Here is a 24,493-nt window from a genome sequence, read left to right as displayed (position 1 = left end):
ATAGAGTTGATTAAGGAATTGCATAATATTAACCTACTAATCCAGGAATATCTTCCAGCATGAGCTTGCAATATTTATTTTAGTTGCCACTACCCAGAAGTTACCTTGCCTTCCCTGAGCTCCACGGACTTGTTATTCAAAATGTTCAATATTTCTGTTACTGTGATAATTTTTTGTATCAGTAGCGTGAAAGACTGAAACGTTGCCACCCATCAGTATCTGGTATATATTTTTCTAAACATCAAAGCCTATTGTATCTCAGCACAGTCTGCCCCTTTGCCAGTTTTAGAAGCATCTTATACAAGAGTTGTGCAAAGCAGGCACTTAAACATTGTGACTTGGCTTCAACTTCAGTGCCAAATTTAGTAGGACAGTTTTGCAGTCACTGTTTAATTAGCTATGATTCTTCAGTCTTTGCTTCCAGATGGAGAACTGCTTAGCAGTCACCAGTAATGAAATTCCTCTGACTGAACTGCAGGTGCCTGTATTACTCACCCTAGGCTTCCTCTGTGCTCAGTTAAGAGAAATAGGCACTTCTTGGGCATGAGACAACTGCTGCTAAGGTAGACATCTAAAATAAATCACGAGTTGTGCTTTTCAAGGACCTGTTTCTCTTCATTGATTATAAAGGAAATATAGACAACTGCCTCTGCACTGTTCATACTGTAGACTGAGTTCGCATCTGTGTCTATTACACTCACCTCACTTTAGCAAAGTGGAGGGAAAAAAAAAGTTACTGGTTCTTTGAGATATAGTCTACCTGGATTGAACATTCCTTTCTTACCTGACAGTCTCTGACTAAGATTCTGACCCTGCAAGAGAGCTTACAGGTGTTTGCACCTGCTTTTTCCATCCTCTTTCCAAAATGAGGACATACCAAGTATGCAGTAGCCTAGATTCTTTGTGTCTAACTTTAGGTACTTTACAACAGAGGTTGCCTCTTTGCTTAGTATCAAGATACTAGGTGGGCTGATGCCCTCTGGAGGTCCTTACTCTTCTCAGCTGGATCCTCCGGAGACAACTGCACACCTAAGTGCCTAAACTAAGATGATGTGAATTCAGGCCACCCGCTATAGGTAATCCCTTATGTTCAGGTTCTTTACTGTTCAGATTCTCATCTCAAGCATACCTAACTGTGCAGCTAAAATGAAATCGATATCAAATCTGTATTTTTGTCTGAGCAGATTTTTGGAATAATAAACCTACTCTGTTTTGTACTTAGGTATTCCACTTTTTACTAAAATTTATCTCAAAGTTTGGGTGACCCACCATTGTGTTAAAAGGCACAATGGTTGAAGAGGTAGTAGCTTTTGGTTAAAAGGTAAAGCCACAATCCTTGTATCATGTAAGATCATGTTCCTAGGAGTAGAGAGACTGTAGCCCCTCAGGATTCATTAAATCTTATCTCAAATAACTGAGTCTGTTTACCTACATGTATTGTGCAGTTTATTTGAATATGTAGTCCTTTCTTTGCTGTCCTAAGTGCCTTCAGTTGTACGTTAAGTAGTGGCTTTAGTGATCTTAAGAAAACAAACAAACAAAATAACAATCAATGCTTTCGTCCTTACCTTTGATATTTACATAACTGATTGTTCAGAGAACAGTAACCAAAAGAAATTACTTCGTTTAGATTTGAACATCGCTCTTCTTGAGAGTAAATTCAGATTGTGTCAGTGCAGCTTGTTCAGTGGGAAAATATCCAAGCTTGTTCTAGGACAAACTGAATTAACTATTAAATTTTCTGACAGGTTAATTTTCAGCATTCTTTGAAAATTTGTTTTTGTTTATTTGTTTCACCAAGAATTAATATCAGTGGAGAGAAACCAAAAGATCGATCCTGGCACACGTTGACTCCGATAGGAGATGACAGACTTTTTCTTTTTGGTGGACTAAGTTCTGATAATGTTCCTTTAAGTAAGTAATTTAGAGATTATAATTCTATTGTACACTTTAGTACTAACCTCATGTAGTGTGCACATTTGTTGTCTTTCTCAAACTACTTAGACCTAAATCTTGTTACAGAATTTTCATGGCGCTTGAGTATTTCTCTAGCTATCTTATTTTTATAGAAATATGGGAGCACATTGTGTAGTACAATGAGAACGTATGATAATAAATCTTTCATCAAACTGTCTATCATCTAAAAGAGTAAAGGCAAGAGTCTCACGCATTTTGTTATGAACAATGGGTAACTTTTGGTATCAGTAGCAATTGCAGCAAGAAGAGACAAATAATAATGTCAACATAATGTAGACTTTTGGATGAATAACAAATGAGTTACAAAATGTTAAATAGGAAGTAGGATAGTCTTATACTGAGTTCCTTTTCTAGAAAAGGCAACTTCTTTTCATGAAAAAATGTGAAATTAGTGAAAACAGTTTTGAGCGTCACAGATATATTCCACTGGGAAGGGGCGATTTTGTCACTATATCCAAAAGAAAAAAAGTAAGTGTATTTTAATTCCAGATTTCAATGCAGTGAGCTTTCTGTGACTGAATGGTTAAGTTAAATTACAAAGACTGAAAAGATGCAAGTTAATGTGGTGATGATGTTACTGTTGTCTTAATGTAATGTGCTCTTAGAACACAGAGCTTTTTGTATAAATAAAAAAGGTAATACTTTGTCCCAAGAAAAAGTACTAATGTATGTTCTCATATTGTAGGTGATGGCTGGATTCACAGCATTACAACAAATGGATGGAAACAACTTACCCATTTGCCTAAGAGTAGGCCTAGGTATACAAAAATAGATAATGTTTGCTGAAATTTAGGCATTTTAACAAATCAAGTAATTTTGAATTATTGAACAGTATTTTTAAACTACATTAAGAATATTTTAGAAAATTAATGCAGTGTGATTGAATAGTTTGCTTTACTAACTTCTGTTCCTTCATACCGGATACAGCATTATTACTTTCTATATTTGTTATAGTTGATGCTTACTTGCATTATGATGCTTACTTGCATTAAAAGATTTTTTGTGATGAAGGATCTGGGTGTCCAACTAACCTGGTGTTCTGTAGCCAAATTATTTTTATAGAAGAAAATGTATATCACATAACTTTTGAGAAATTAATAACCTATGAGAATAATAAAAGTTGATTAATGTTGATACATTATTAGAAACAGGGGGGAGACAACCATGAAAATGTTGATGCACCTTCAGGGTTCAAAAGTATTATAAAATACCTTGCTTGTTTGGGTTTTCTCCCTGAGCAGAAGCAGCTAATTATGATTACAGTTTTGCAAAACTGAATTTAGTATTAAACTGCACAGTAAATGACTGTGGAGTTTTGTTATTTGAGGACTTAACTGCCAACCAAAAAGGACCTAGTTCTAGAATGTGTATTGTTCATACTGGCAACAATACTGTCTCTTCCAGACCCTGTTCCCCTTCCCTCTCTAGTTTAAGACTACAGAAAAAGATAGATTCTTTCTGACTAAAGAAAGCAAGTTTCACGTTCTGAACCAGAAGCTGCCATTGAAAACAGGTGCTTGCTGTATCAGAGCACAGACTTTTTTTCTTTTAACACAATGTTTGAAGCATTCTCTGTATTTATAATGTAAATACTATTGAATTAATTTGCTGTAGATAGTAAATACTCAGTTTTTCATGGAATTCATTCTATACATTCACCCAGGTACTCTCAGCACAATTTTACATCATTCTTTTAGCATAGCGTAGAATTCTGGTCTGGCATTTGCATGCTTCCTGTCTTACGTTCTGTTTTCTATTACTGAAATACCTTTACCTCAATTAATTTTCTTCCTGTTTTATCCTATTCTAGGGTGTCTTTTAAATATAACAGCACTGTTAGACCAAGTTTTCTGCTTTCTTATATTTCAAACTCAAGCCCAAATAAACTTATACCTTAGCTTCATAGAATATTTTCTGTCTTTTTACAATTAGTGAACTGATATCTGAAGGGACTGATGACTGCCTTAAATAACAAAGCACATCATTAGCAGTCAAGAATCATGTCTGCCTTTGTGTTCAGTTCTTTACATGGATAATCTCATAGAAGTTAACTGCTGAATTGGACTGCCTTGCCTTGTGTAATTATTTTTACTGGTGCATCATGAAAAAGGATCAGGAAAGGACAGAATGTGCTTTTTCTGCAGGCAGCAGCCTAGGGAGCTGCAGCTCAGCCTTTACTCTGCAATTAAGCTGGAATAACATTTGTGCCTCAGGTGGCGGTAGGGCTGGATGTTAGGAACCTGTGATTCTTGAGCCCCAAGTAGTTTTCAGGCAATTCAAGGGGAGATGCCATACTGGGCTACAAAGTGGAACTGTCACTTGGCTGTGCTGGCAGAGAGGCTGTTGAGCAAGCCACCTGCCTTGCTGCAGCAGAAGCACCAAAGAGGTTCCTGAGGTTGACACTGCTAAATTTGCTGGGGACTGTACTGCACACGCAGCCCAGACCCTCCAAAGAGAACAGAGCTTTTGGGTCACATGCTGACAAAAGTCTCAGAGCTCCCTCAAGTCCAAACGTGTCCTATGGTTCTCCACCATCTGAAGATTTTGGTATGCAGTTTGTAGGCTGAGGACAGTTGCCTTTCATTGACCTAATTCTTTATTGAAGTAAATGACACCCCCTCCCTTTAAAAAAAAAAAAAAAGATACTTCAATAACCTTTTTCAGGAAGCCCTGGAAAGCAAACATAGCAAAAGCCTTTCTATATATTGAACTAGTTTGAGTGTGAAGTACTTGTACCATAATTGTATCCCTATATATACACAGGATTACTGCAGGATCTCTGCAGCTGAAAAAGGTTTAAGTCAGTTCTGTTGCTCATATGACTTTACAGCAGGACTTAAAATGCACTGGCAATAATATGTATATGTGTACTTCTTTTATAGATTTCTATTATTTTATAATAATACACGGTATATCACACATGCATTAGTGTATTTTCCTGATGCTTCTGCAAAATTGATTCCCTCCTTAAACTCTGTAAAGAATAATTTCCTTTAACCTTCATTTTTAGTAATTTCTAAAAAATTGTCTTCCAGGTTATAGATCTGTAACCATCAATTGTACTTCAGCTAACATTTTGCATGCCAGGTTAAAATACAGAACAAATTGTATGTTTAACTTATAGATTCCCAGTGTTTTCATTACAATGTAATTCTGTTATTGTAGTTAGAAGAGCTGTGTAAAAAGGTTACATCAATTCAGCATCTGTATAATTTAAATAACATGCTTTATTAGAATGTTTAGGTGATAAGTTAGAGCAGCTGTGAGAGGACATAAACTCTGTCAGTCTGTAGAAAAAGCATCAGGTTGCGAGCTAGGATGTCAACAAAGTCAAGGCAGGAAAGGCTTCCCAGTGTTCTTCGGTGATGAAGTCCAGGCCAGAGTTTTCCTAATGCAGATAAGGCAGAGACAGATCTATCTACAGGTATGAGGAAGAGAAAAGGTGGGATACAGTTTAGCCTAAGGAGAACGGTGAATAATTACTGATATGAATGCAGTAAGAAAGTGAGAACGTTTACTTTTGCATGAAAGTTCTAGTGGTGCATATTATTTTGGTTAAGTAGACTTAAAGGGCCAGAGCTCTGTGGTGATAATCATCTTGTGATATTTACTTCAGTGGTGATACACCAGTAGAAAAATTATAGACTTTGGTCTGCCAGTAATAAAAAGTATATCTAGCAAGGTGTAGCTGCTGAAGTAGTGGAATCTTTGTTAAAGCAACATTTTACAAGTCAGGTTTTGGTTTGTTTTGGGGTTTTTTGTACCATGTGCTTTTATATGCACAACACCAGACTTGTGGGTGTGATGTAAGTAATTGACACACAGAAAATGATCCCCAGGAATCTTTGGGGGAAGTGTAAAATTGAAACAGGATAACTTGTGTTCTGAAGCTCTCATCCTAGTGTTCAGGGATAAGAGTACTGAAAACCCCACAATCTTAAAGCCACTAGAATTGTAGTTATAAATTAAAGAAATAGTGGAAAATTTAAAAAGAAAAAAAATGGAAAAGAAAAGCTGTTCTTGGCAAAAGCTTGTTTTGTATAGTTATTTTGTTTTCTAAAAATTTTCCACTGTAACGTTTTGTTGAAGTAGTGATAAATAAGACAAAGTATATATAACTACAAAAGAGTCAAATAATGACAAAAATATATTGGTCTGTATGAAATGTAATCATTCAGCAAAACTCTCATGAGATGGATAGTCACATTGCTCTCTCCTTTTCTATTGTTAAAGAAATGAGTAATATCATATTTTAAGGTATTACTTTTTACCTCTGAGGACTTTTGAAATAATGTCTTTGTCTTGGTTTCCTAAGAAGTAAGGGTTACGTTACAGTGCTCTCTGCATGTATGGCTGCCTCTCCTGCCCATGTACATTTTGAATCCCTTGACCCATTTCAGTAATATTTGTCAGAGAAGTAGGAAGCTCAGAGATACTAAGTCCCAACATACTCTGTGCAAATAAATGGCCAAACAGACAACAGAGACTCTCGTAATCGCTTCGCTCCAGCGAGCGCTCAGTGCTTATTCTCCATTCTTCCATAAGAACGGAAGGGTCTGCCTCGAGACACAGGTTGATAAAGAACAGGCTTTATTGTTTCTGCAGCTCACAGAGCAACTTGTAAAATACGTGATTTAAAATTGTAAAATTCTTCTGGGTAAGTAGTGAGGCCAGTAAGACTTCAAGGCTCTGTGCGTAAGTAGTAGAATCACAGGATTAGAAAAGTGACCTTTCCGTTTTAGTTAAAAGGAACTTACATCCTTATAGCGAAAGAGTCTTTTGAAAAGAAACTTGAATATGAAGAATGGAGGAGAGTCTGTGTGAGGTGAAGAGGTTAATATGCAAGTAAACTTACTGCTTCTCTGAAACCGTTTAAAAACATTTAGGTTTTAGATTTGTTTTGCTGATAACGCACAACTGCTTGTTTTTACTTGGTCACTAATTCTAGTTATAATTTTATTTCTAGATTGTGGCATACAGCCTGCCTTGGAAAAGAAGGAGAAGTGATGGTGTTTGGTGGAAGCAAAGATGACTTGCATTTCATGGACACAGTCAGTAAACTGAATAATGAAATCCTGTCACTATGACAATTAAAATTATTATATAAATTTAATATTATATAAAGTTAATGCAATTGGTGATATTACTGGGTTCCTTCATATCATATGGTGTTGTGAGATGTGACCTTAGGTGTTCTTGGAAAGTAATTTAGGAGGGTTTTTTCCTGCCCTTGCTAGGCTCATGAAAAGGAATTTGTTATTCAGATTCTTTATAAATAATTATTTAGGTATTATCAGTTTTAAATTATGCATGTGGTAGTAAATGTTACATTAATCTAGCAAATAGCAGTATTTCTGAGATAAGCAGTCATTTTAATGGTTATTTTTTTCTATTCATCAGGGTCACTGCAGTGACTTGTTGATATTTCAGACTCAGCCTTATTCACTCCTCAGGTGAGTTGAGGTTATTGGCACAGAGAGTCTAGGGTAGATTGTTACGGCACTGTGCTTTTACACACGGGTTTTAACCGTGTACTTCTACATAGGCAGGTAAAATATAAAATTACCTCCTCGGTAAATACTTGAAACATGCAATGTATGGCAACCCGTAGCAGTTTGAACACTGCTGTTGTATAATGCTCTTTCCTGCACATGCAAGCACAACATACGTAATGAACATCACAAGCTTTTATTAGATGTCACTTTTTTGTCTTTAGGTTATAGACCATTTACTTCTATCTTTCTTTTCTCTTTTTTCTCTTTTCCTGTTTTTGTTTTTTCTTTTTTCCTTCTTCAGGTTGTGTCTTGACTGCATTGGTAAAAATGCAACTCTCTTAAAGAATCAAATACCCTGCTTGCCATCGAAACTTCTGCAGCAAGTGCTGAAAAAAATAACCTTCTGGGCTGCAGTTAACCACCGGCAAGAGAAAAAAGCTGAAACTGAAAGACAAAGTCAACTAAGTACCACATGAACAGTGGCAGCAAAACTGTGGAACACTTTGGTTTATTTACAGCGTACAGCAAAGTCTTTTGTTAGTAACTTTACTAATGCTACAGAACAACTGTTTGTTAAGCTGAGTTTCTAAGTGAAGTTTGAGAACAAAGAGATCCTTTTTATGGAAGTTTCTTTTTTTCTGCATTATAGAAAACTGAAAAAGCTTCATTTTGTATATATTGTTAACTTCTGCTGTTGTGGTCTTAATGAGACAGTCCATACAACTTGTTCTTTTTGAAGGTGACAGATGATACAAAATGTTTTCAGTTGGATAAGATACGGCTTAAGTCTAAAATCTTACTACAGCCTTATCACATCAGCCTTTCCGAAAAGATAAAATTAGTTCAAGACAGTATCTTTGGAAGATTCACACTTGTCAGTCTTGAAAAAGGTAACTAATTTGCTAACACCACCGAATCTTATGGGTTGATTCCACCAGGCTCTGTCACCGGACCGTCTAGTCAAATGATGGAGCCAGACGTCTTACTCGAAGTAGGAAAATCAGTAAGCTTAACTGTGGAACTTGAAGAAAAAGCTGCAACGAGCAGCATTACCGTTTGTATAGGAAAGCCTACATGCAGTTCATAATATGGTTTTACTATGTTTCTGTAATCAATGAGTCCTTTTTGAAATAGGTTGTATATTGTATTTTGGATGTGTAAAGTTTATATTTAATTCTTGTTTAAAAAAAACGCTTATTGTTTAAAAAGAGCCTATGTAGTACTTGCTATTTTTCTGTTTCAAATATTTAGTTAACAGGAGCACAGTCATTAAAATTTTATAGAGAGTTGAATCGAGACCAATTTTGACTAGTTTGTTGACATTTTTACAATCTGGAAAACTTCCTTAATTGGGGAAAGGCGTTTTTGGAGCAAAGTTATATCATAAAGGGAAGTTTTGTGACTGGGTATTGTAGCAGAGCCGTGATTTTGTATGTGCTAAACTTATTAGTTTGGGGGCTTTTTTTAACCGAGAAGTTGTCATCTCTCGGTTAACATGGTTTTCTCTTGACAAAGAAATACCCCCGATCTCTGTTGGTCCCACCGGTTTTTTTTTCGGGGGGGCGGGAGGTTGAGGTGACAGGCCCCCAGCGTTGCCATCTTCCATCCCAGACCCGCAGACACGCCTCGGCTCCCTTGACGGTGCTGTCACAACCCCGAGTCACTGCAGCTGATGTCTTATGGCTCACCTCCGCGCCTGAATCCTGTGCTGGGCTTACTCCTGTCAGAAGCAACCGGAGCGGGGAGACCCCCTTCTCGGCGGCGGGACCGGCCCCGGGCCCCGGCTCCCTCCCCGGGCAGCGGCGGGGCGGAACGGCGCCTGCGCGGCGCTGCCGGAAGCGGCGGCCCGCGGCGGATGTTGACGCTGCGCGGCCCGTTGAGGTGAGGGAGGGAAAGAGGGGGCGGCCGCGCCGTCCGGCCCGCAGCCCACCGCCACCACCACCCCTCCTCGGCGCGGTAGGGCTCGGGGATCGGAGCGGAGGCGGCTCGGCGAGGCGTCGGGGGGCTCTGGAGCGCGGGTCTGGGGGCTGAGGCGGCGCGGAGGGACTGAGCGGGGCGGGGGGGGGGGAGGCCGGAGCGAGGAGCGGGCGGTGAGGGGGCTGCGCGCTGTGGGGCACGGGGAGAGAGGGGATCAAATCTTGACAGAAAGCGGGAAGGGGCGGGGGGGTTGTTAACGGGTCTGGTGAGTGCGGTGATGGCGCATTGCTCAGCACAGTGCGGCTGCTGCTCAGGTGGGGTCCTGTGTTAAGGGTATGTCCTGACAGGTAAAATTTATCGGCCTCAACACGGGAGGACACCGTGTCTGGCCAGTCGGGGTGTCGTGGGGGATATGGACAGCCAGGGCAGAGCCATAAAGAATTGGGAATTGCGGTGACTTGTGAGAAGTGTTCCAGTACGGGAGTGAAAAATTACTAAAGGGGGACAGTTGTCCGGTGCGTCTTAGGCTGTTAAAAAAATTAAAAATGCTTATCACTGGGGAGAGGTCAGTAGAAATCTGGTTAACTTGAAGCAGACAGATTTCATTGAGGTGTGGGTAAGGCTTTCTAATTTAAAGCATAATTAAAGCTCAAAAATAAACTATCGAAGGTGGTGTAGTGTCTCCATCATTGGAGCGATTCAAATTAAACCAAAATCTGTCAGGAGTGCTGTAGTTGTCTAGGATTTTGTGTGAGTGCAGCGTTTGACAGTCTCATTAAGGTCCTTTTCACTTCTCTCGTTTTGCCTGGTTGCACAAAACCATCGCTTGGACTGTCCCACTTCCCTGACCTTTTGATCTGTGTCTGAAAATTTTTGTGTGGTGATGATTTCAACTCCTAGCTGTAGGAAAGCTAAAAGCAGACAGGGACTTGGGAGCGGCTCGTAAGTGGAAGGTGACTTTGGCTTTTCAGGGGTCCCCCTGCTCCATTACAGGTTGAGGCAGAGCGTGCAGGCAGCTTCCAGGATGACCTGGCAGGGCTGACTTCAGCGTCTCCTCCTGGCTTGATTCCTCCCGCAGTTGGGGCTTTGAATTACCAGTGACCCCAGTGACAGTGTGGCCCTGGGGCTCCTCACGTACCGAAGCTCTGGCATGGAGGCTGCTCTTACCCCTAAGCTGCACAGTGCTCAGGAGCCATAGGCTGGGTGTGCATAGCTGTTGTCTTTCCAGGACAGCCTGTGTTTTGGCCTTCTGCATGCTAGCACGATTTGGAGCGGGGGGCTTTGTTTTGTGGGGTTTTTTTTAGCATAGGTGATACGTCCTGCATTTAGTAGCTATGGGAAGGTTTGTGCGGGGGAGACTTGGCTTAGGCAGCCCAAAGGGACTTTGCCTGAAAAGCTGCAGGAGTTTTCACTTTTGTGAAAGCCATATTGTAGGCAAAGCTTTCAAATTTATTCCACTGTGGGTTGTTTTTTTTGTCATCAATTAATGTATTTATAGATAACTGTGTTTTTAAAAAACAAGTAGAGACCTTGGCTCAAGTTGCAACTGAAACCATTATAAATTACACACAACCAAGGAATCCCCATCTGAAACTTTCTTAACTGATGGGATAACTTCTTCCACTGAAACATCATTGTGAAAGAAACAACAGTGTGTAGTTTCTCTTTTTTTTCTCTGGTGGTTTTCCCTGATGGTTTTCAAAGCTCCATACTCTGTGTTATTCTGTGCACATAGCACTGTATCGAAATGGCCGATGATAACGAAGACCTGCAGGCAGATGAAGAGCTCCCGGCTCCAGCTGAGGACAGCTTTGAGCAGCTGGAGAACGATAGCCCTGCTGAGCGCAGCGGGCACGTGGCAGTCACCGATGGACGCTGCATGTATGTCTGGGGAGGCTATAAGGTACGCTGTTTTCCTTGTTAAGTAAGCCTTCTGCCACCCGTGGTGCTGGTAATTACGTCCCATTAGTTTGGGAGTGACTCTGTAAAATTATCCCTCCCTCAGAAAAGAAAAGCTCCAGTTAACAAATTAGAATATGACATTTAAGATTTTTGAAATATTGCAATAAATCGTGAGTGTTAGATGCAGATCTTGGCAAACAGATAACTTTGTGGGATGCAGGGTGTTGTTTGCCTTTGTCAACTCATGTGTCTGTTGGAAGAGAAGGAAGTACTGTCTGATTTGAAATACACACCATGCGAAATGGTGTTTTTATTTACAGCATTATCAGCACAACTACATATTGCATGTTAATGATCACAGATTGGTTATTTATCAGACTGGAGTGCGCGTGTACTGCAAGCAGAACCAAGTCATTTTACAATTTTGACAGGAATGAAGATGAATTATCAGTGAACTCAGTTAATAAATTGGTAGCTGAAGACAAAGCTTTGGTGTATTGTTCTGGTGGTGTCATGCAGGGGTGGGGCAATTAAAAAGGAAATTTTGGCTCATTTATGCACCCTAGTTATCCTGCTTGGGCTATGAAAAGGAGGTTTAACTTCCATTTACGCCAGTCTCTGGCTCTGCTGGGAGCTTGTCTGGTCCCCAGCAGAAGCTAAAATAGGCTAATACCTGCTCTCCAAGGGCTGCTGTGCAGGTGAGAGGTACAGGAGTGCGGCAGGCACTGCTCCTGCTGTTTTCTGTTCTGTGATTAGATCTCTGAGGGGGTGTAAACATTCACAGGAGTCTGTAATTCAATATGTCGAGCATCCTTCTAATGTTGCTTTTTCTTTTCCGACCTGTTCTGCAGAATGCCCAAGTTAGGGGATTTTATGACTTCTATCTGCCTAGAGATGAAATATGGATCTACAACATGGAAACTGGAAGATGGTACAGTAAATAATTAACTTGCTTTTGGGGGGGGGGGGGAAGATAAATTCTTAAATTGGTATAGAAAGCATGCTGAGGGTCTGTGAACAGAGAGAGAATTCCCTGTTCCCTTTGTTCCCACCTATCAAACTGTTGCATAAATGTGTAAAATATTTCCAAATATTTTTTTTTCTGTGAAAACAACAAATATGTTTTCACAGGGTGAAGTATGAGAGGCAGCTTGGACAGGCAGCCTGTACAGGAGCATGCGATCAACAGTGTGAAGTGTTTTGCGACACCTGGTATAGGATATAGCACCTGAAAATTGTATTTGTACCACTTTTGATTACAGTGGTACATTGGTGAGGGAACCCATATTGAGTTTTTTATTTGTTGTCCTTTTAAGGAGTTGTTTTTAAATGTTGATGCAGCCAAAGAAACTACTTTGTCATCTTAGATCACTGGGAGCCTGGAAGTTGTGTGAAACGTGCGTGCCTGATAGTGCGAGAAAAGGGAATCCAGTGCTCCAGTTCTGTAGTCCCAGCTAGGGCTTTGTGCTGCGAAGCCAAGTCCCCTCAGCACTTTGCAGAAAGCGCAATTTCAGCAGTGCTTCCAGTCCTCGTGGTGGTTAGGGAGAGCCTTGGACATGGGCTGGAAGCTCGTCTGTGTGGTTATAACGTTTACAAACATTAAAAATCCAGTAGCAGAATAGAAACCTTCAGTTTAGACAGGTGCGTCCTCTTTGCCTGAGGATCTTTGTGAGGATTTTGAACGTGAAAGGCATACCAAACTTCTGAACTGGGCAGACAGGATTCTTCCCCTACAAAACATGTATTAATTAAATTGCCTTTTCCCCACCCACCCCCCGTCACACCAGGTGTCCCCTTACAACACCAGGTTAATATTGTCAATTGTTAAACCCGCAAGGGTGTGAAGAACTCATAACTGAATGGTCCACAGTGACCTATTGTAATTAAAAAAATACTGGTAGCATTATAAAATTCCACTCCAGATAAAATCATTATTGTTCATTTTTATCAGAGAAAATATTTTAAACTGTGCTTCTAGGAAGAAGAGTAAAACAGAGGGAGATGTTCCACCTTCCATGTCTGGAAGTTGTGCCGTGTGTGTAGACAGAGTGGTGTACCTCTTTGGAGGACATCATGCACGTGGCAATACAAACAAGGTTAGTAATTTAAAGATAAACCCCTCCTCACAAATAAGTTTCTCCTCATTAGCTTTTGTTCCCATTTTTTATAAACTAGAGGCAGCCTTTTCAGTTAATTAAAATCCATCCAAAGCAAGAAATTTATAATCTTAACAAATCACGGAAACATTTTCTTCTGAATGACTGGACAGGTTGGATCTCGTTTCAGAGCTTAGATGTTAATAACAGGGGATGCTGAACGTGTATCCAGTCATGGTGTCCTCCATGGCTTCTGCAGCATAATATTTTCATCTACTGGCTGCATCTCGTTCTTGGAAGCAGATGACCAGCTTTCTCATCCTGTCAGCGGCTTCCCCAGTTGTAAACTAATTGAAGCCGTGTTCTTTTTGTGCTTGCCTAAGAGGTTTTGACTAATAAAATATGGTGCTTACTGCTTGGATTTTTGTCCGTGCAGGTGATGAGCTGGCTGACTTTTACTGGTTCAGTGTATTAATTTCTCTGCAACAGGTCAGATAACATGGCGTTTGTAAAACAGGTCAGCCTTCAGCTCTGCATCATTTCACATGATGATTGTACTCTGGTAGCTTTACACCACTGAAGAAACGCCATGACCTGTTATTTGGTTTGGTTGCAGTTGTTCTTGTGCAGTTCACCCTATAAATTGTATGGCATTGGTGCTTTTGAGTTTGCTTCTTTTGAAAGATGGGAATTTCCAGAGTTCACTGAAATAATATCAGGAGGTGATTTGTAACTGCTCTGTAGTTGTTTGAAATGTTTTTCTTCTCTGGAGTCTCTGATAATATTTTCTGATGGTCTGGAAGTGTGGTTTAAATTAAATAGTTTTAGCCTCGCTCTTAAATATAAACTGAAAGTAGCCTGATGCAATGCTTGCAAACAGTCTGAAACAAATTACATTTATGAAGTGTGACTTGCTTCCTTCCTGCTGTGGTATTCTTACATTTCAGTTAGTTTATATATGTGTATCAGCTATTCCTCTCCATGTAAAATGATGTAACACGTAGAGAAGGGATGATACCGTAAAAAAACACTTTTTGTTTTATTAAAACATATTTTTTTTATTGTAAGGCAATTGCTACTTTGTACACACCTTCATTGTACCCCATGTCAGCTTTTGGATGGTAAAACTCAATATCCATAGTCCTGTTACGTTTGTAAAAAGTGTTTGGGGCTTGAGTCTGCAAAAAGATAAGCATCTTTGGATCCATATTTTGTTCCAGACGTTGTCAGTGCTCTGTGCAGCTAGGAAAAGAACTTTTAATTTATTTCTATACCAATACGTGCTAATTAAAAGTTAATATTTTAACATCAGTCAGACTTAAGCTTTAAGCTAACTGTATGGGTAAAAAAAATCTTTTTATTTTCTACAGTTCTACATGTTAAATTCCAGATCCACGGACAAAGTGCTGCAGTGGGTCAGAGTAGAGTGTCAGGGGGTACCCCCTTCATCAAAGGACAAACTTGGCGTTTGGGTTTACAAAAACAAGTAAGGCTCCAGCAACGAAGTCAGCACAGCTATCCTTGCGCGTGTGTTTGCTTTTAATCACTCTTAGTCTTGTCAATGTTGTGTCTTTTTGTTTGAACAAGAGCTGCAGAAGGACTTCTTGTCTGCAGCACATACGTGCTTCAGGAAGATGCTGGATTTCTTCCCCAGCCAGCCCTTTAAAACTTTTCCGTCCTTTAACAGTTGATAAGCAAAAATCCCAGTTTGGGTATACGTAAGCTGCAAAGTATCTGTGTGAGTCACAATCCAAAATGTAGGCTCATTACAGGCAAATCTTCCATGGTACATTCTCAGTACATCGCTTTAAAGACACTGCATTGTGGTTACTTGTATCTGCATCATTCCTCTTGGCACTTGCATCGGGAATTATTCTTCAGAGAAGCCTGTTCTAGGATTCCCCGTATCACGCAAAGTGCAGTCTTTTGGTCATGTCTTGGGGGACAGCTTGCATTTCTTTGATAGCTGAAGAGCAGGAAGCCATTTTAATCTTAAAATTGCATGTGGCTTTTTCAGCGACGCACATGCTTGATTGGGTGTGTTCTGTGCTGGTTGCACAAAACAAGGAATGTGTTAGATGAACTGCTGTTGATGTTATCTGATTTAATGTGTTGGGATAGTGTCCCAGAGATGCCAGAAGGCCTTTTGGCATTGCAAACCTTGGAAAAGATGAGGAAGACAAGGAGAAGGTGTTGAAGCCAGATGAGCTGACGTGCAAAACATTGCTGTTGCCTCGTAGCCTCCTGCCCCATTCAGTTAGTGTAGTGCTAGTCCCCCAAGCAGGGAGCTGTGCGATGAGATCGTTACAGCCTTTTGGCACTGGAGGATAGACTGAGGAAAGACCCCGTTGTAGGTAGGTGGTTTCCTGCTTCCACAAGCTTGCTGTATCCCAGCTGCTCAGAAGGTTGGGAATGGAAGTGAATTATCTCAGGGGAGGTCAGGGGCTTTTGGCTCTCTCCTTGGAGCATCTACCTAGGGCTGGTTTCTCAGAGGGTTCCTGGCTTCCAGAGAAAAGAACTCCAAAATGCTCTGGCACAGGTGACAGCTCACGTGGCCAGAATTGTCCCCTTGCAGGAGAAGCTGGAAGGGCTGATCCCCGCAGAGCAGGGCTCTCTCCGCAGGCTGTGGGCCAGGCGCCCGGCATGGCCAGTGCTGCTGGGGTACGTGATGCCAGGGGCTGAGGAGGTCTGATGCGAATATGAGGCCACGGTCAGGGGCCTCTAGTTCTTCTTTGGTCCCAGCTAGCAAGGGTTACAGGTTCTTACTGTCTTGTCACGTCAGGGTAGGGGTTTAAGCTGTTACCTACAAAACCTTACCTGGACAGCACAGGTATCTTCTGCCTGTTAGCACAACTGGTCTTGACTGTATCGTCTCTGGCTCTACTGAGGCAGAGGGAATCAGGGATGCCGTATGTCCTTGTGTTTGAGCCATGTGTAGTGATTTTGGTGTATAACACTACAGATGTTTGTGCTGCTTTGTCCATTACATGGAGAGAAAGCTCACTGTTATGATATTTGCTGTGTGATTTGCTGCAGAGACTCATGAAAGATAGGAAATTGCCCATGGTGCTAGTTTTCAGATTTTTGATGTGGAGAGAAAGCTTATTGTTACAATACTTGATGTGATCAGTTTAGATGTGAATCTGTGCAAGACTGGAGTTGTGGGTGTTTAGGTGGTGTAGATTGTTTTCTGTTAACTTCATAATTCAGCAAGAATTTCTGGCAAAACCATGCCATTAGTTTCTAATATGTGCTAAAACCCAAACATAAAACTTAAAGGTAAATTACATTTTAAAAACAAAAAAGAACAGTAAAAACAGATGAGTGACTGCTCGTAGTAACTGTTCTTCAGGCTTTGAAACAAAATGCAACAAGTACAAAGGAAAATGTCTTCCTACCCCAAAACTAAAAACTTCCCAGGCAGCTTCCTGGGTAGAGGGTCTGCTGCATGTAGCGTCCCTTGGTCTCCTCCTGCCCTGCCCTGCCCTGCCCTGCCCTGCCTAGCAGGCATCTCCACGGTGGCTGTGCCCAAGTTGTAATGCTTTCCCTTTGCTTCTTACGGGAGCGTCTGTGAACATTTCGGGCTCAGGGAAAACAGGCAGAGGGCTTGGAAAAGGTGGAGTCAGGAAACTGCAGGAATAAACCCCTGTAGCTGCTGTGTGGGAGCCCCGGTAGCAAAGGCTGAAGCGCAGCGACCAGGCAGCAGGCCTGGTAGCTTCACACATTTGGAACCGGAGCAAAGCTTGGAAGCCTGAGGCCTGGGAAACAGCTACAGAGGGATTTAATGTGGGTGGTAGGGTCGATTAGGCAAGAAACAGGGCCCCACACCTGGAAAACTTGCATTGTAGGCGTATTGGAAGTAATGAAGCCAAAGGAGCTTCCCTGTTTTCTTGTCTTCTGTTTGAGCATAGCCTTTACAGAACTTTAATTTGTAGCAACAGATGTGATAGCACTTCTAATAGATCTTGATGCATGTTTTGTTTCAGGCTAATATTTTTTGGAGGCTACGGTTATTTTCCTGAAGGCAAACAACGGGGAACTTTTGAATTTGATGAAACCTCTTTCTGGGTAAGTAAACCTTGAAGTAATTTCTATTTAAACTTTAATATTTGATTAGTGCTTATTAAAAATTGTTGCTTATTTAATATTTTTAAAGAATTCAGGTCTTCCTAGAGGGTGGAACGACCACGTGCATGTTCTGGACACTGAAACTTTTACTTGGAGCCAGCCTATAACTACGGTAATTATTAGTCTTATCTCAGTTAATTAAGGTACAGCTCTTAAGAAATAGGTACACTGTGTGCCGTATCTCTTGTAGCATCCTCTGAAAATAAGCATGACTCTGCTAGGCCTGGGTTCGCTGCTTTAATTTGTGTCAAGTTAGAAGAGGGTGCTGATAAAATGGCCTCCTTGCGTAGCTGCGCGGGGTTAGTAGTGGCCTGTCCCAGCCGCAGTGGCTTTGGGCCGCAGATGTTCTGAGTGCCTGGCTGTGTGCTCGGTTAACTTGCAGTGTGAAGCTGTCTTAACCTGTTGTATCTCACGGGGTGGGGGTCCTATCTCTAGTCTGTATCTCCCTGGCATTATCTTAGAAGATGTGCTTAACTGTTTGCAAGCAAGAAGCACAGAAATTCACCCAAAATACATTTTTCTACTTTCTTGCTCCACCCTGCAGCCTTGTTTACATATCACCAGTCTTTAACTGCCAAGTGTTTAGTTGTCAGGTGCTCTGTGATCCTGCCTTCTTCGGGGTATAAAGCAGTCCCTAAAAGCCAGGCGTGAGAAAAGATGGGGGAGCTCTCGGAAATACCTAGTGCTAGCTAGTAGGAGGACGTGAGAAATGCCTTGCAGGTTCCTGAGACAGGGACTCCACCAATGGACCGTGTGGAGCTGATCTTGTCTCAGTGGTGCTTGCTGAGTTTGTTTTCTCCGTGGGATGAATCACAGGCTGCTCGCTCTAGCTGTGGCTGGCGGGAAGCGCTGCATCTGCAGCGCTGCTGGTTTCTGCTGTTCTGGCTTCCCTCCTGGGACGTGCAGTCTGTCTGATCCATCCAGGGGAGGAAATCTGGCCAGGAGCTAAAGCTTAGGACTGTGTGACCAGGGCTCTCTTCCTTCTTTGAGCTTCCTGAGTGAGCTGTCTTAATTCCCTGTACCTTGCTCTCTTGCCACCGAAGTGGGACTGTTAATTTCTCTCCTATATATGGACTCTGTGAGGTGTCATTAGCTTACGTTTGCAGTCTTACCTACAACATGCTTGTAGGGGAAGGACTGTTAAGAGAGGGGTTTGAAACACTGTTGGTAGAACTAGCCTTGGAAACATCCCCTCAAAATAAAAATTACCTGCTGCCTATTCAGTAGCATTCTTGAGGCCATAATTTAAACCATTCATTTACCCAGGTCATCTTTCCTCTCCACAAACAGGAAACTTGCCTTTTATTTTGATCTGTCTTTCTTTCTTCATCTTTTTTCCTGTGGACTTGCTTGTTTTCATGCTTCAGTGGCATTGTGCTCATGGGGAGCTCAGGAAAACGAAATTTATGGTTTCCTGTCATCCTCACTGTAATGTGACGGTTTGGTACATTTCACTTGGGTGCTGAATTGTGGTCAAAACAAAACGAAAGACTCCGTAATTGCAAATATACACCATTTCAAGTGTCCTGGAAGTATTCAGGAACAGGCAAATGGAGTGATACTGCCACAGAATTGGAGGAAATGAAATTTGAGATAAGTAACTCCTTATTCAGATTACCAAAGAATTGCTTTGTCTTACTACGTACAGATCTCAAATATTTCAGAAGTCAAGAAAAATCCTGTTTAATGAGTCATTATGTCATTGTCTCATTTACAGTCTGAGGTCTTCTGTGACTGTCTGAGCCCTCTTCTAAAAGCAAAACTTATACCTTGACACTTCAAGAGGGGAAAAAAAAAATCCCGTTTTTAATGAGTTTTTTGATCTTCCATCCATCAAAAAAAGCAAGTTTGTGCACACAGAATGACACCGTGTCTGCTGTTGCCCCGCGCCTCCCAGGGTGCCTGGTGTGGCCGTAGCCGTGCTGCTTCGTGTGGGTGACGGGCATCTTCAGCCCAGCTCCTCTTCACTTGTTCAGCTGCGGGTTTCTGGTGAAATGGCGTTTTCTCTCTTTTGTTAACGTATCAAATAAACTTACCTTCTTCACATTTTCTTTTCCCAGGGTAAAACTCCATCACCACGAGCAGCTCACGCCTGTGCTACCGTTGGGAACAGAGGCTACGTGTTTGGTGGCAGATACAGAGTAAGCCCCAGCCCAGTAACAATGTGTTATTGAAACCTAAACGGAGTACTTCAACCATGGTCTGCTTTATTGTAGGAGTCCAGAATGAATGATCTTTACTATCTGAATTTGGATACGTGGGAGTGGACTGAAATGTAGGTACTAAAACTTGAGTTCTTTTGTTTGTAAAGCAATATGAAGATGCCATTTTTATTCAGTTCTAATCATTTTAGTGAAACCTGGTAAACTCCAGCAAGTAAGTAAACTCAAGTAGAACTGATCCTCCTGATCAGTTGCTGACTCTTGCTGTCAGGCTTTTTTAAGTATTGATACGAGTAAAAATCTTTTACTGTGTCTAAAGAAATTAAATGTGCTGTTGGGTCACGAGCTATGCGCAGTATGAAGCTGCATCCTTCAAATACCTGAAAAACAATCAGAGCACAAAAGAGCAGCAGTATTTTATTGTGGCGCATGTGTAATTTATGATGCTTTTCTTGAAATACAGAATCACGCAAGGCATTTGCCCAGTTGGCCGATCGTGGCATTCTTTAACACCAATTTCCTCGGATCACCTCTTTCTCTTTGGAGGATTCACCACTGACAAGCAGCCATTAAGTAAGTTATTCCAAAAGGGGGTTGTGTTGTCTTTGTGTTCTTGAACAGTTGTGCACAGAAGCTTCAATTATTGCCTCGTCACCTTAAATTCTTGCTAAATTCCTTCCGTGCACTTGTGATCCAACGCCTTATGGTCAGCAGCTCATTCCACAGAGCGGGAGTCACTGAGTGTGTTGAGACACTATTATTTGTAGAAATTAATCATCTACTCTAAAAATGTATCTAATGCAAATTGCAATTAGTAAGAGCTTTACACTTCTCTATCTTTCCCTTCTGATTTCGCTCCCATAAACCACTATTAAACACCTGTTTTCAAACAGGTAGCCCAATGTTTCATAAGGATTTTCCTAAAATACTTGATTTATTTAAGAACAAAAACGGACTGTGTTACACTGGAGTACATGTTTATTGCAGCAAACACGAAACAACTAACAGAATAGTGTTTGTATTTGGGGTTTTGCTTGTTTTCAGGTGATGCTTGGATTTATTGTATCAGCAAGAATGAGTGGATACAGTTTGAGCACAACTATTCTGAAAAACCAAGGTATAGTAGACATTTTCCTGGAAACTTATTAAAAAAAGAGCGAGGAAGCATTTAATGTTGGCTGTCAGAGAGAGGACACGCGTTCCTCTTTACAGCACTCAATTTTTCTTAACAATACAATACTAATGCTAGCTTCTACCCCAGAAGTGCAGGTGCGTTGAATGTGCGCACAAAATGCAAGACGAACGCCACTGTAGGACTGGTGCTGGAGGTAGCGTATAGCTCAATGTTTGTGGAACAGCAGAAAATGCAGGGATTTAGGGTTTGATCTGGCTGCAGAGGCCTCTGAGCTGTGACTGCCAGCGCAAGGGCTGACTGGAACCTGTGTGTTCTTGCTCCGCCAGCAAACTGGACGCAGGCAGGTGTCACTGTTTTGAGCACCCTTGCTGGTGGCTCATCCTGTGCACACCCAGGATATTTTTGTCTTCCTGCTGAGTAAATTAGAGATGATGACCTGCAATTTAAAAGCATCAAAACTACTGTGATGCGTGTATGTGGCATTGAAAACACTCACGTCACGCCAGTTACTGTGATCCCTCGTGTTTGGGGAAGTGTTCTGATCGAGGTTAAATGAGTTAAAGCAGCGATGCTTCCTGGTCTGCCCCCTTTGGCCTTGCTCTTGCTGGTGGTGAGGATGAGGAGGGGTCTGTTTTCCTGGGGCAGTAACAGGGCTGAGCTGCTCCCCCCCACCTACCCTTCCCAGCTTTGGAGCAGCAGGACAGCGCCGTGTTGTTGCTGAACGCACGTGTGAGATCAGTTGTTTCCCCAAGTCTTAGGACAGCAATATAAAATCTGACTGACAGCGTTCAGTCTTTTGACTCAAGCGGGACATGAAAATAAAGTTTGTGTAAGCAGGTTGTTACAGCCGTCCTCCAGAAGCGCCAGGACTGTGCGTTTCACACATGCCTGCGCTTGCAGGCAGCGTGCCGCGAGTCCCGCAGCCCTGCTCTAACCAGGACACCTCACACAGCCCATGATTTGCCAACCAGTTTCCTTTCTCTGAACAAAAACTCCTGTTGAGTTAGTCACATCTAGAGCGTTCTGGTGGAAGGGCAAACTTCCATGTGTTAACTTCAAATACAAATCCTAAACATGCGTTATTGGGTGGGATGTTTTTTTGGTTTAATGCAGTGCTGATTCCTGTTTCTAGGTTGTGGCATACCGCTTGTGCAAGCGAAGAGGGAGAGGTGATCGTCTTTGGGGGCTGTGCCAACAACTTACTTGCCCATTCTAAAGCTGTAAGTTTATTTTGAGCTTTCCCTTCCTGTGCAGGAGCCATGGTGTCTTATCACTCCAGTGAGTGTGAAATGCTTGTAGTCAGCAGCGTGATCTCGTGAGGACTGACAAAGGTGCATCAACAAAGCTTGAAGGGGAAGTGTTTTGCTGCTTTTCTAGAAAGCAGGTCATTATTTAAACAAACTATGATTTACTTTCCCTCACACGTGTGTTTCACTTGGAGCCTGTTCTTATCTCTCAACTGCTTCTTTAGCTTCTCCCTGTGCTTCCCATGGGGGCGTTTTCAGGGAGCCTCTCCCAAAGTAGTTTCTTCACCGCGATGCCTACAGGGAGAACCGGCTGAACAGAGAGGGGTTCTTCAGCCAGGACGGGGGTGGCCTAAGGTCTGTAAAAACACTGTTGGCTGGAAAGAGGAGACTGGGAACAAGCGTGCCAGCACCTTGTAGTGTAAGAACCAGTGGGCATCAGCTGGTACGGGCGGGTGGCAAACAAGAGTGGTGCAACAGTTCTTTACGCACCGGCAGCTCAGCTCTGGCGGACGATAGGTTTATGTGCGTTCAAGGAGCAGGTATAACCATTTAAAAAAAAAAAAACCACCACCCAACCATTGACTGCTGAGCCTGATTGATGCACTCCCTGTATCCAAAGTCCCTCAGCGCAGATCCCTGAAGGCTTGGAAACTCTGCCCGCAGGTGGTGGTCCTGTTCTCCCCCCTCCCCGAGCAGGGGTGTTGGCCAGGGTCAGAGCTGGGACACGGGGTTCACAGGGCCCCCCGCTTATGCACTTGGGCTGACTGTAGCTCCTAGCCCTCCCAGCCCAGGCCCCCGTCTGACAGCAACAGGAGACGCTGCACAGGGAGAGCGTGTGAGCCTGGCCTCTCTGTGCGCTCATTCCCCTCCAGCTGTTTGTATGAAGTGGCCCTAGAGCTGCTTTTGATTCATCTGTAGTTCCCCGAGTGCCCGTAACTTCCCGCATTGTAGGATTTGGTGAGCGATTCTGCATTCAGCTTGTCTGCTGCGTTTGTGGTTTATGTGAAGTCCAGTCTACTCCCCACCGTCAGCCTCTCCTCGCCAGCCCCCAGAGCCGTTGCCGTTTGCCTTCCTTTCCAGGGTCCGTTTGTGTGAGCCTTGGCTGGTTTGGCTCCTGCTGTAATAATGTGAATCCACATAACCAAACTGCTTCTCTCTCTCTCTCCCCCTGCCTCCCCAGGCTCACAGTAATGAAATACTTGTGTTTTCTCTACAACCAAGATCTCTTGTAAGGTAAGAAAGCCAGACTTCTACATTAAACTGTCGCGTCTCCATTTAAGACAAGTAGTGCAGGGTTACCGCCAGACCTGTGTCGTATGTTCCTAAAATACTTGAAAACATTTCTTCCTCTAAAGAATGCTGAAAGAACAGCAGCCAAATGTGAGAGGACAGAGCAAGGTTCCTTTCAGGAGCACGCGTTTGGCACTGATGATGAGAACAAGCCCTCACTAAATAGCTGTAAAGAATGAGCTTACCTTGCAGCCCTTGTTCATGCTAACAACGGCCGTGTCTTCCCTCTCCCCAAGGCTGTGCCTCGAAGCAGTCATTTGCTTTAAGGAGATGCTGGCCAGTTCCTGGAATTGCCTCCCCAAGCACTTGCTGCACAGCGTCAATCAGCGGTTTGGAAGCAACAACACCTCGGGCTCCTGAGCCCTCTGCAGACACCGCTGAACGAGCTGTGCAGGGATGAGCAGGTCTAAGAAGATGTAATAATTTTACCAAGTGTGGCAAACATTAAACTTGTATAGGCTGAGTATCTGTATCGTTGTAGGTAGTTGCTTCTTGCCTTTAAGTTGCATGTGAATGGCCTAGAGAGAACCTATTTTTGTGTAAAAGATGTTTGCAATAAATGTATTTAACGCAAGTGGCGATGTATCCTGTGCTTAAGCTAAAACTAGTTCTGGGTTTGTCCACCTTGAAGTACGTGCGAGGGCCAGCCCCAAGCGAGACGATGGGGCGTGCACGTGTGGAACTACTTGTTGTGGAGTCCCCGGTCAAGGACCTGAGGACTTTAGTGGTTGTGCAGGAAATACTGAGGCACACCAGGACTGTCGAAGAGGAGTGTTGCTTTAGTTTAGGCTGAAGATTGCTGTGACGGGTGAGCAGTTCTGTTTTAGCCTACAGCATTAGGAAACTGCTTAACATTTTGCCACAAATGCTTAAGGTCAGAGAAATGGGATTTGGAAATTGTACGTTGTCAGAGTTGATAAACTGTTGTAAACCTTCAGATGTTAAAGCACCACTACTCTCTGCTTGTTTGTAGTTTGGGGTTGTTTTTTTTTTTTTTTGGAACTCTTTATGTTGTGGAACTTCAATTGTGAACCTTAGGTAGCAGATATTCTGCCCTGAGAAGTGTAACTGCAAGTGCTTGAGCCTGTTAGCGGCCGTGTCGGTAACCTGTGGAGCTCACCTACAGCTGGAACAGCCTGCAGGA

At 42.4% G+C, this 24,493-nt stretch overlaps 2 protein-coding genes across 4 annotated transcripts in view; both read left to right on the top strand.

Annotated features, from left to right (window-relative positions):
- KLHDC1 (kelch domain containing 1) overlaps window positions 1–8,768 on the top strand; it is a 30,784-nt gene extending 22,016 nt beyond the window's left edge. Inside the window, 5 exon segments of the mRNA XM_050897606.1 lie at window positions 1,802–1,914; window positions 2,663–2,735; window positions 6,944–7,028; window positions 7,378–7,430; window positions 7,774–8,768. Coding sequence (XP_050753563.1) covers window positions 1,802–1,914; window positions 2,663–2,735; window positions 6,944–7,028; window positions 7,378–7,430; window positions 7,774–7,948 — 499 coding nt within the window. The 3' untranslated portion in view covers window positions 7,949–8,768.
- Window positions 8,769–9,340: 572 nt separating this feature from the next.
- On the top strand, window positions 9,341–24,343 carry KLHDC2 (kelch domain containing 2). 3 transcript variants are annotated; one of them, XM_050897482.1, is made up of 14 exons: window positions 9,341–9,353; window positions 11,125–11,292; window positions 12,143–12,222; window positions 13,270–13,387; window positions 14,758–14,873; window positions 17,374–17,455; window positions 17,544–17,627; window positions 19,576–19,656; window positions 19,732–19,790; window positions 20,141–20,250; window positions 20,722–20,794; window positions 21,945–22,032; window positions 23,240–23,292; window positions 23,586–24,343. In XM_050897482.1, the coding sequence occupies exons 2-14, from the start codon at window positions 11,137–11,139 to the stop codon at window positions 23,707–23,709; spliced, it is 1,224 nt and encodes a 407-aa protein (XP_050753439.1). In that variant the 5' UTR covers window positions 9,341–9,353; window positions 11,125–11,136; the 3' UTR covers window positions 23,710–24,343. The 3 variants fall into 3 exon arrangements, with proteins under 3 accessions (XP_050753439.1, XP_050753438.1, XP_050753441.1); XM_050897481.1 differs by lacking the exon at window positions 9,341–9,353 and adding an exon at window positions 9,374–9,428; XM_050897484.1 differs by lacking the exon at window positions 9,341–9,353 and adding an exon at window positions 9,471–9,490.
- The last annotated feature ends 150 nt before the right edge of the window (window positions 24,344–24,493 follow it).

The sequence above is a fragment of the Gymnogyps californianus genome, chromosome 5 (genome assembly GCF_018139145.2).
Source record: "Gymnogyps californianus isolate 813 chromosome 5, ASM1813914v2, whole genome shotgun sequence".
In the NCBI taxonomy this organism is placed as follows: Eukaryota; Metazoa; Chordata; class Aves; order Accipitriformes; family Cathartidae; genus Gymnogyps; species Gymnogyps californianus.
The sequence above is the reverse complement of the archived record's forward strand: the minus strand, read 5'-3'. Positions and strand labels throughout refer to the sequence as shown.

What these genes read in the sequence shown, in the direction of transcription:
- KLHDC2 (XM_050897482.1), top strand. Translation starts at nt 11,137, where the DNA reads ATGGCCGATGATAACGAAGACCTGCAGGCAGATGAAGAGCTCCCGGCT. An exon ending in ATGTCTGGGGAGGCTATAAG is followed by an intron (nt 11,293 to 12,142) that starts GTACGCTGTTTT and finishes CCTGTTCTGCAG; the next exon opens with AATGCCCAAGTTAGGGGATT. An exon ending in ACGTGGGAGTGGACTGAAAT is followed by an intron (nt 19,791 to 20,140) that starts GTAGGTACTAAA and finishes CTTGAAATACAG; the next exon opens with AATCACGCAAGGCATTTGCC.